Source organism: Branchiostoma belcheri, unplaced genomic scaffold, assembly GCF_001625305.1.
Source record: "Branchiostoma belcheri isolate BF01 breed outbred unplaced genomic scaffold, Haploidv18h27 scaffold63, whole genome shotgun sequence".
Classification (NCBI taxonomy): domain Eukaryota; kingdom Metazoa; phylum Chordata; class Leptocardii; order Amphioxiformes; family Branchiostomatidae; genus Branchiostoma; species Branchiostoma belcheri.
Window position 1 is genome coordinate 66115 of NW_017804276.1, and position 12068 is coordinate 78182.

A 12068-nucleotide genomic window follows, 5' to 3' on the forward strand; every position below is an offset into this window, starting at 1 on the left:
CTGCTGCTCTCTTAAGTTAGCAAGAGGGTGTTTTGTTTAATCCATTATTTAGTAATGAATAATCAGCAGACCTTTCATAGAATCCTACTTCTGCAATGAATGATAGCAGTTCTTAAAGTTTCAGTACCAAGGACAGTGTTGTGGTTCTTGTAGCTGTTGTTGTGTAGCTGCTGCACTCTTAAGTTGGCAAGAGAGTATTTTGTTCAATCACTTTAATAATAAGTGATAAGTAATGAATAATCAGCAGAACTTTTGTAGAATCCTACTTCTGCAATGTGTATGTTATAAAGTGATATCAGTATCACTACCCCATTCATTCCCAACTTTTATTTACCCTGCTCTTAATCCCTAAATATTTCCATACACAACTAATTTATGCAGATTTAATGACACTCATTATGTGTTATACAAGTTGACTCTCAAGATGCCCCTTCATTGGTTCCTACAAATCTTTTTTTTTAAGTTCTTTGTTTTTATTCATTTCAAGATAGAAAAACAAAATCATGGCACAACAAAATCCATGACACACATGCATGACAACAAAACTTTATTACATAAAACCAGTAGGCAATAAGGACAATAGAAACAAGAATTCGGAGATCTCAAACCTCCATAAAATATATGAGTTTTTGTAATGCTTTTACACGGTACACTACACTACACTACAGTACAGAACAAAATAACACAGGTTTTTGTCCTAAAATAGGTCAGGCAGTCAACATTTAGTCTATTCCCGAGGGAGAACATCATCAATCAAACCTGGTAGGCGCGCTGCCTGACCATACGTGTTTTGCGTTAGAGGGAGTCTTTAACCGGCACATCTGTTTTTCCTCAAAATACAAAAGTTCTACTGCAGTACCAAGGTCAGCCACCAGGAGGCCCATATTTGACCTTGACCTTTGGCTTTCTTAGACCTACCAGCATACCAAATATCATCACATTTCATGAAGGCATTCTGAAGATATTCTGACTACATGTACAAATGTGCGGAAACACAAACACACACACAGACAGACACACACACATGCCAAAAACAATACCTCCATTTTTCATGGAGGTAATAATGAGAAATTAATCCTATGAATCTTTATTTATTGTTTATTATCATTACTAATCATATATATATATATTTATATATTTATATATGTATATGATATATATTAATCTTTATTTGCAGAACAAGTTGACCTGCTTGTGACAGACAAGCCCAGGAACTTCATCCTCCACTATGACAACAGTTTTGAGGCCGGAACCCTGCCATTGGACAAGGACCAGGCCTTTACTGTACATGTAACAGTCAATGCCAGTGGTGAGAAACTCTTAACCTTTAGCACACTAAAGTACTAGAATGGTTTATTTAGAAACTCAAACATATTCTATTATATTATACACTCTGACAACAGACTCGCAGGCAACCATACTGGATGCCTGAATTGCTCTGTAGTCAACGCAAAAAATTATGCTGTCAAAAGGTATTATTGTTAACACATTATTAATTACACATAAAATCTGTATTAATTATAAATATTCCTCTGCTTTAGACATTAGACAGTGCTTTAGACAGTTCTGGAGTTGTAATTAGTTTGGCAGTCAATATGCACATTTCAAATCACATTGGGCAGTAATAACAGTTTGGTAACCCTGGTAACTTTTACCAGGCCATACCAATTTGATTTCTTGGTTAACGGATTTTTCTAGAAAAATAATGGAGTGGGCGGGCGAAAAAAAAATAAGAATAAAAACAGGCCTAGGCATCCTATTATGGCCCAAAATGGTACGATAGGAGCCATGAAGTCAACACACCAGGCTGGTTCAAAATTTAAACAATGAATTTTGAACTTTTAATGATACCACTGCATTGAAAGATGGAATAGCTGTAACAACTAGGAAGAAAAGGACTGTTTTCAACTGTTCAGGGCAAAATATGACCATTTTGCAGTTGATTCTGAATTTTTTTATTTTTTTTTTGCAAATCAGAAAAAAATGAAGCGGGCGAATCCGTTAACCAAGAAATTAAATTGGTGTGGCCCTAGTATGTCAAAGGTTTTCCCAGCACTACAGTAGAAATGACATATTACTGTTTTTTTCCCCAGATGGTATAGCAGTTTCTCCTGATGACCTGAGACTGTACATGTACACAGACACACAGCCTCGTGTGGTGGTGCCGTATTCCAACCTCCTTGTAACACCCATGGCCACTCCAGGGACGTACATGATAGGTGAGTTAAGCAACCAATAAGCAGGTGGGACTAAGTCTTCTATGGTTTCAACTCCTGCTTTCCTAGAATTATTGCAGAATGGAACTCGCTGTCACCATGTACAGTTGGGGCATCATCATTAGATAGCTTTAAACAATGTTTAGAGTTAGATGATCGGTGTAATGTAGCCAGCTTCCACCATGCCACATGCCTGCGAAGCTGATGTGTTGCACTAAAGTGCATTTATACAAGGCTTAGCTTTACAGATAGAGATACAGATACAGGTGTGTTGTGCAATGCATTGTGCACAGTGTATCAAAGCTTCTAAGAATATTATACAGTCATATATGTTTAGTTGTAGGAAAGAGTTGAGGGGTAGGTATTGGGAAGATGTGTGTTTTGTGTATTAATTCTGTTGGTTACATGTTTTTTTTCATCCATCTTGTCATGTCTTTGAATGCTCCTTTTTGATGCAGTTATGTTTTTATTGATCTGGAGTATTGCGCTAACATTCTGTGAGAATCTGCTGAGTTGGGGGCTGGAAAAAAAACCCTAGATACTTCCTGTAGAGTTGAAACTAGTGCTGCATACCGGTTCACTGGACTTGGATCCGGACTTGTAAGAATGTTTAGGTTCAAGTCCAAAAAAACCTAAAAGTCAAGAACCGAGTCCGGACTTATTACCATTAAAGACCATTTCACATTCCCCTTTTCTCTCCAAACCACCTAAAACCTTCCGTACATTGCAAAATCTTTGCTTGCAAAATGAAGAAAACATTGCCATCAGGCATCGTCAAGTACCGGCCTCCATGCATATGTTATGTGGCCAAAGTTTCACCCAGACAACATTGCAAGGTTGCCAACATGCAATTTTGTATATGTCATGTGTTTAGGTCCAGACTTCCAAGTCCAGAACTGAACCTAAACCTCTGGACTTGAATCCGGACCTGAACCTAAAATTGAGTTTAGGTATGCATCACTAGTTGAAACGTTTGATTTCTTGTTCTACAGAGGGAATGTTTCGAGCAACCCTGAAGGATCACATTAGCATGTGTCTGGGCAGGGTCAAGACCCTTGAGGTCATGCTGGATCCTGATGACATCATCAAGGAGACAGTGGAGATAAACAACATGGCCACCATCTCTGACCTTCAGGTCACAGGTTGTGGAGGTAAGTCAACGTCGTTGTAATGTAGTCAGCTGCCGCCGCGCCGCGTGCCTGCAAAGCTGGTGTGTTATGCCAATGGGCAGTTACATGTATACCGGCTATACGGATACAGATACAGATACATGGACAGAAGTAGTATGATATAATAATTCATTATTGTCAGCACCATAATTGCTGTACATATAAGGCCACACCAAGTAAATTTTATGGATGACGTCCGCACGCGCATTGATTTTGGCCTGTTTCTAGAAAAAAAAAACAAGAAATTTTGCTTCCTGTAACTATGACCAAAGAGTCACTACAGTGCCGCAAATCGTTAGATTGACGTGAAACCCATAACGCGAAATGGGTAAAGAGCACATGCTTTGTTTCTGCAGGCCTGCAAAATATGAAAGAAACAGGACAGGACGACAACTGCTGTTCCACCTGATTTATTGCTGTTTTGATGATAAAAGACTTCTTGCTTGTTACACTGTGTCACTTCATTCAATTTGTGTCCTAACATTTGTCGTCTCTTAGTATATTTCTAATCTAGGCATCTTGTTTTTTAGGGCCCTTCTTGTTTTTTTTTCGCCCTCTCGCATTAGATTTAGGGTCATCCATAAAATTTACTTGGTGTGGCCTAAAGCACTCTCAAGTAACACAAAAAGATTGACAGAGCAAGACTTTTAAGATACTACACTAACAATTATATAGAAGATCAGCATCAAACATCAAAATTTCTCACAACCACCATCAACATTCAGTGTCAGTTCTCAGTGGATTTTTCAGTATCAGAGACATATAGATTCTGAAGTTCTTAAACCCTTGTTCGGTACTGAGCACAGTAGCACATTTTTGTGTTCTATTCAATACCAAGACCAGGATAGTTGTATTAAAGTGTAATTAACTTCAAAGCACAGTATAACAGCTCTGAAGATATTTCACAATGCTCTAAATATTTTACGCCAGATGTAACATCCGTGTCCATAATATCACCAGGGTCCACAATATCGCCACCTTCAGAAATAGTGTGTTTTAAGATATTTTTACTGCAACATACATGTACTTTTGGTATGCACATCAAATGTACATACCTAGGGTATGTTGCAGTAAAAATATCTTTAAGCACACTATTTCTCAAGGTGGCGATATTATGGACCCTGGTGATATTATGGAGTCCAACACAGATGTTACATGTATGTGAGCTTTGATTTCCTGGTTTATAGAAGGATGTTCCCAATGTTTCCAAACAAAATTTATTTCCCCACAGAACACATGGATATGATGATTACAAAGTTCAACATTGGAGGCGACAACAGTATACTGCATGCTGATGTCTTCAACCGGTATGTCCTGGATGTGGACATGATCGCAACTCCAGCTTTCCCCACCTTACATGGCAGATTCACTCAGGAGTTCTACATGTCTAAGGATGCAGTCATCAGGTAATCAATGTTGGCAAGGTTTTCTAGAGGATAGATTTGTAGAATCCAACTTTAAGATTCTCATGGTTTTGAATCCCAGGCAGGCCCAATGTTGTGCTCTTGGGAAACTGACTCTACACCTATTTAAAGTTAAAACTTTTGTTCCAACACAAAAAATTCTCTCACCTAGAGCTTTCAACCAGTCACTCTGGTCTTCCTCAGTAGACTGATCCAGTGAAGCTTGTCACGTGGCTTCTTTGAAGTGTGACGTCAACACTGGGTCAAAGGTATCTGGTAGATGATGTCGACCCCCGTCGCGGTTCAATGTAGGGTGATGGGCCCTGATGTATATGGCTTCCTTCACCCTACATTGAACCGTGACGGGGGTCGACATTGTCTACCAGATACCTTTGATACTATTGTTTTCATTATAAACCAGCCTGGTATGTTAACTTCAAGGCTCATATTGTAACATTTCCAGCTAACGTGAGGTGCCTGTTTTTTTTTACCCTGTCGCGTCAAATTTCATCTAAAAAAAAATCCAAAAAATTGGTGTGACCTTACGAACGTCTTTCCTGAGATATTCATGGCAGATGCCTGAAGGGGGCAAATCAACTCGACATTCCCTTGACGAAAGCAAAGCGGTACAAAACGAGTCCAATCCTGTATTTCACTGATTTGTTAAATAAACATTCAAACAGGTTGAAATCTCCCAGTACCGGACCATTATTAATAGTTTTTAATCTATTTAAGTAGATACTTCTGATCTATATTCATAACTGTGTAACTGTGTACAGCCTGTATTTGTTTATGTTTGTACCTAGTTTGTCAATGTCCTTTGTTTGTTTAGCTGACCTTATCGTTTAACCTGTTTTTAAATCCTGAGTACGTAATTCAGCAGTTTTATACGCTGCCATGTAACATCTGTGTCCATAATATCACCAGGGTCCATAATATCGCCACCTTGAGAAATAGTGTGCTTAAAGATATTTTTACTGCAACATACCCTAGGTATGTACATTTGAGGTGTGCAGTAGTGCATACCAAAAGTATGTTGCAGTAAAAATATCTTATTAAAGCACACTATTTCCCAAGGTGGCGATACTATGGACCCCAGGCTCTGGACCCTGGTGATATTATGGACACGGATGTTGCCTGGAGTGTTGTCAATAAACTACTATTATTATTCCTCTCGTTCCCAGTCATGACGACTATCTGATAGAGAGGAAGGCGTTCTCCGTCAAAAACATCAAGTTTGGAAAGAGAAAGTCTGTCTCCATGGGAGAGGCAGACTTCATGGTGGAGCTGAACAAGGAGACCATCCCGTACTGCTGGACAACACCCTACATCTTCACTAACTACACCTTCCTGGAACCACTGGTGGACTCTGGTTTGGAGAACAACGTGAAGTACACAAAAGTCAGCTTCCACTGCGGAGGTCAGTGTAGAACAGGGTCTGAGTATTACCTTTGCCATTGGTGTGTGATTCAGAGCCGGTCACAAAGGAATTATTTGGGCGGTAGATCAAATCAGTTTATTAGCTACCTCTGAACTTTGACCTGCGCGTCATCACCACGTGACTTCATAACTTCTCATTGTTGTATTGTAGAGGTGCACAGAGAGTTTCACAGAGAGTTTCTAGACCAATAGATGCTTAGCGAGTGATTTTCCACGTTCTTACTGACATTAAAGTTTTTCTCTACCAAGCCCAAGCAGCCTCTTCACCTTTAATGTGTAAGAGTGCAAATAATACATTGGATGCAAGAGTTTTCTTTTACAGAACCAAGATTTCTCACCTAAGTGCTGACGTTTCAGTGTCTATCAGACACCATCCTCAGAGCTTCTGACTGGAGTTCTGCTTCTCGCTGAAACGTCATCACTTTTAAGTGAGAAATCTTAGTCGTGTAAAGAAATCTCTTGTATGCTATACTTTACCAACCTGATGAAACTGTTTTTGAAAGGTCACAAACATTGTATGATCGTTGTATGAATGCATTGATAAGCTTTTAAATTGCGTTGTTTGCTATACGTTCTAGATCCACAGATCAACGAGTGTCGGCACAAGATGGACACCTGTGATGAAACCCGGTCTGTCTGTGTGGACAGGAAGTACAAGTTCAGCTGCAACTGCACACAGGGGTACCAACAGAACATGGAGACAGGATTGTGTGATGGTGAGTTCAAAAAAATTTAACCGTTCTTAGGCCACACCAATTCAATTTATTGTTTCTCGGATTTTTTCAGAAAAAATCAGGAGCGACAGGGCGAAATAAAAATAAAAAAAACAGGCCAAGGCACCCCATGATAGCCGGAAATGTTACAATATGAGCCATGAAGTGAACATACCAGGTTGGTTTATGATCATTAAAACAATAGATTTTGAACTTGTAATGAAACAAAATTGCATTGTTACGTTGAAAAACTTAAGAACTTTTTTCAATCGTTGGGACAAAATATGTCCTTCATTGAGCATTTTGCAGTAACTTTTAATTTAGAACAAAAAATTTGTTTGTTTTTTTTGCTAATCGGAAAAAAATGGACAGGGCGATCCGAGAAGCAACAAATTAAATTGGTGTGGCCTTAGTGGCAAATGTGCCGATCGTAGCACATTGGCAATGCCAAATCCGTCTAACATATGTGCTCATCAGTGTTTGGACATACTATCAAGAATTAGCTAAAAGGCCCAGTGAGCGTCACTTCACCATACAGGGAGGGAAGTTGTAACAGTTGTTACAAAATGTAAGTGCCTTTCGCAAGGGCACATCATCGAGTATGTCATGGGATTCATTTATTGGGTTGGACAGCATGGAGAAGGTTAATTCTCTTTCAAATCAATGTCCCAGACAAATGTGCAGTTATGCAAGGGTATTAAAATTCTGCAGTACAGTGAACCAGAATGCATACTATTGAGACAAAAGCAGTAAAATTTACAAAAATAATGAATATGACAAACTCACAATATTCATATATTCATGACTAGTTATTTTTAGAGTTACCTGAAAAACAGATGACAAGTATGAGTTGTAAATCCTGAGTGACACAAATAGAAATTATAGAATACACATGATATAATTATAGAATACTACACAGGGTAATCGATATCGCCCGAGGTATCAGCCCGACCGCGTGTCGGATCGCCCAAAGGCTGGAGGGAGATCCAATCTGCGGGAGGGCTGGGACCGAGGGTGATGCGGAATACACTGTGTAGTATTTTATTTATGTCATACCCACCCAAGAAAACACGCCTTTCAAATTGAATGCGAAATGGGTGAAAATTTGGTGTCCCTAAACCAAAAAAAATGCAACAACATCAATTCCAACGTCCAAATTCTGCATTCGAATTTTCGAAAGCAGTGCATGCAGTTAGGGTGAAATGCATTTGAATTGTCTATGGAAGCCATGGAAGCCGGGGCCGTACGCATAAAGAAGCCTGGGCAATACTGTAAAGTACGGCCCGGTCTGGAACATCCGTATCAAACATAATTGTGGCCCAGGTATGACTGTATTTTCAAGAATTATGAGAAATCTATTCCACTGTTGCTGACTACTGCCTGTGTTATAGGGACACCTACAGCAGTATGATCTAGGCTTGGATACAATGCAGCAAGTACGTGTATGTGATTTTGTGGCTAACTATGAATTTAAACATTCATTTTATCATCTGCAAATGATATTGCCTTGTACATGTAGATGTGGATGAGTGTGAAGACTGGAGGCACTTCTCCCAGTGTAATGAGACCCTGGAGCACACCTGTGTGAACACTCCCGGCTCGTACTACTGTGGCTGTGCTGTGGGGTACATGGAGAGTGAGGGAGGCTGTGTCGGTAAGACTCACAACTCTTCATCATCTTTGATACTGCTCAACCCTCTAAAAAGAGGATTATTAGCAGCTGCGCAGATTAGTGACTGTGTGCAAACAAAGGGTAGGGTAGGGGTGGACGTAGACAAGTGCAAGGACAGGACAAGTGAAGTCAATGGTGCTAGCATTACACATGTTTACATATGTACAAGGACAGGGAGGCAGCTCAATGTAGCGAAGCCCGTCCCAGCTCTGCTTTGAACTGGGAGATGGACTTCGCCTCCGCAACACAAGGCTCAAGTTTATTCCACTCCTTGATGGTGCGAAGGAAGAGCCTGTAATAGTTGTTCTTACTCGCGATGGTCTGCAGCTTTAAAGTGTGATTAGTGCGGCGGGAGCATCGAGCTGCCGGGACAAGACACGAGGTGTGGGGGACAGAGATGGTGTTGTGCAGAACTTTAAACATTGTAGTAAGCCTGGCCATTTTTCGGCGGTGTTGGAGTGATTTCCATCCCAGGTTACTTTCTTGAATTATGAGGAAATTTCTGCCTTTTCTGAAGTATTCAGTACCAAGGACCAGCCTTGTATTCCATCGTCGAATACTGTAACGAAACACTGGACGAAATAGGTCCAGATTCTTGACACATCTGCTCGTATATGCTCGTATTCCTTAAGAATACGGCAAGATAGCCTCATGAGTGTATCCAAACCTATTTTGTCCAGTAAAACACATGCAAAGACAAGAAAATACTAGTATGTACCAATGGATGCCTTTGTGCATGCACAGCATTACGCATTGTGGGTATACTAATAGTACTTTCACAATGTCATATTAGTTACCAAAGTTAAAGACCTCTGAGACATAAACAAAATCTATCTAGCCACATGCCAGACAAGAACTCTTTACAAGTACTACTCCTCAACTTTGACCTTACACATGATCGTGCAGTTTAAGTGTGAACAAGATTATATCAACAGCCTCCAGTTTAATTCTGGACATCCAGACAAATTCCAGACAACCTCCCATATCTCAGCAATCTTAAACCCAGATGGGCTAATATCGCAAACCATAGGTAAAAATGATGTAAGAAATATGTAGCAGCTATTCGCTGGGGGTTCGTCCAATTATGCATAATTATGCATAATTGTGCATAATTGTGCATAATTGTGCATAATTATGCATAATGCTTTGTGGGGTTATGCATAATTATGCATAATGCTCATGGGTTATAATACGTAAAATAATAATTTATTGGACGAACCCCCTGGGGGTCGCGAATAGCTGCTACATATTTCTTACATCATTTTTACCTTTGGTTTGCGATATTACATGCATGTAGCCCATCTGGGTTTAAGGTTGCTGAGATATGGGAGGTTGTCCGAAATTAAACTGGAGGCTGTTTATCTCAATTTAGATTGGTCAAAATGTCCCTTTTTTTCTGATTTGCAAAAAAAAAAGATTTTAGGCAACTGCAAAATGCTAAATGAAAGACATATTTTGACCCCAACAGTTGAAGAAAGTCCTTTTCCTCCTAGTTGTTAAAATTTTGCATTTTTGTTTCATTAAAGTTCAAGAACTATATAATTGTTTTGATTATAAACCAGCCTGGTATGTTGACTTCAAGGCTCATATCGTAACATTTCCGGCTATTATGGGGTGCCTTGGCCTGTTTTTTTTTTTTTCCCTGTTGCTTCAATTTTTTTCTGAAAAACTCTGAGAAACAACAAATTAAATTGGTGTGGCCTAATCAATTATTTGTTCTCTCAAACCTCACCAGACATAGATGAGTGTACAGCAGACAGCCATGACTGTCATGAGCATGCTGACTGTATCAACACTGCCGGGAGCTTCTACTGCACCTGCAAGGCCGGCTTTGTTGGGGACGGACTCACCTGTGACGACCCCATCAGCTGCGCCAACCTCACCTGTCTGAACCATGGGGAGTGTGAGGAGCTGACACCTGGGGCCAGGTGCAGCTGTCCGGGGTACTTTGGTGGAGACAGCTGTGAGAAAGGTACACTGGCTTCTTAATAAAATATATTTCGTTATACATAATGTGTGTATGTACTGTAGCCCAATTCTTCCGCGGCTGGGATCCGTGGTAGTGCGCGTTAAAAGGTGACGGAAGGGTTTTGAGAGCAACTTTGGGGTGACATTTTCTCATTAATTGCCACGAAACATCATTAAACATTAACATCGCTGAAGAGTGTAAGAAACGGTGATTTGGGGGTGAAAATTGATTTTGGCTCTGAACCTTACTTCCAGGTATTCCTGCGCGCCAACTGTAATCAGCCCATTTGATCTAGATTTCGCTCTGCACCTTCCTCAAGTTGCAACCCCTTGCACTGTGGACGATTTAAAAAATTGGAGTACTAAGGATTTTCTTTATAATTTACTCGAGTATAGTCAAGGTTTGTGTCTTTCTGCCAGCATCAGTCATTTCTACCGGAAAAATTTTTTCCATGGGATTATCCCACGCAAAAATTCACAATTTTGTTCATTAATTCTGGAGTGAAAATAATGATTTTTCTGTCGATTTTACCAAAATTAAAGAGGTTGAAGAAACCAAATTCAGTTGGTTTTTTGTAGCTGAAGAGATATCCTTTTGTCCCATATACAGTCACTGTGTTATTTTCCTTCCGAGTTATTCCACGGCAGAGACGGCTGCTAGACTTAAGGGTGTGCAGCATCAAATTGAAACGCGAAATAAATTTTGGTGTGCCCCCTTAAGCCTTAGGTCAGCCCTTTATCTCTTGATACAGCATTAAGAGGAGGGTGCAAGGCAAGTAAGACAAATACTGTATTTATCATGAAAGTTCATCTGTGTTGGTAGTAATCATAGTAAAACGTTTAAACACACAGTTTACAGGGAGATCAAATTTTCAGCGACCACTGTCGCCTTCATCAGGATAATTAATGACCAATCACTTCACAACGTGATCTCGCGAGAGTTACGGTTTACAAACACGTGACCTCCCTGTAAACTGTGTGTTGGAATAAAGTTTAACGTTTTACTATAAATGCAACTGTATTTGTGCAGTAAATGGTGGCTGGAGCTTCTGGAGTGAGTGGAGCAGCTGTTCAGCTGAGTGCGGGCCCGGACAGCGTTTCCGCACGCGCGTGTGTGACCGCCCCAGCCCTGAGCAGGGAGGAGAATACTGCCACGGCATCGCAAACCACACCATGACCTGCAAACTGAAGGACTGCAACCGGCAGTGTAAGAACTTTTACTACTTATTATATGAAGAACTTTATTGACACAACAATAAAGTGACATATGACACAGCATTTTGTTTATTAGGCCACACCAATCTCAGATTTGCCCTGTCCATTTTTTTCTGATAAATATTATAAGATCACTACTATCATGACTTACAATTCTGCTATTATTATAATAACATTACTATCATTTTGCAGGCAGACACAATAAGGTAGTGTACTGACTGCATTCCTCTAGAGCAAAGGATTTGCCAATTTTGCGATTTAGATAAGATTGA

General features: G+C 40.0%; 1 protein-coding gene across 1 annotated transcript in view; it reads left to right on the plus strand.

Moving 5' to 3' along the window:
- Positions 1–12068, plus strand: part of LOC109483183 (mucin-like protein) — a 47172-nt gene that overhangs the window by 6538 nt on the left and 28566 nt on the right. Inside the window, exons 7-15 of the mRNA XM_019786168.1 lie at positions 1178–1309; positions 2094–2219; positions 3209–3367; positions 4617–4791; positions 5973–6208; positions 6807–6944; positions 8461–8595; positions 10349–10585; positions 11612–11788. Coding sequence (XP_019641727.1) covers positions 1178–1309; positions 2094–2219; positions 3209–3367; positions 4617–4791; positions 5973–6208; positions 6807–6944; positions 8461–8595; positions 10349–10585; positions 11612–11788 — 1515 coding nt within the window. The remainder of the gene's footprint in view (positions 1–1177; positions 1310–2093; positions 2220–3208; positions 3368–4616; positions 4792–5972; positions 6209–6806; positions 6945–8460; positions 8596–10348; positions 10586–11611; positions 11789–12068) is intronic.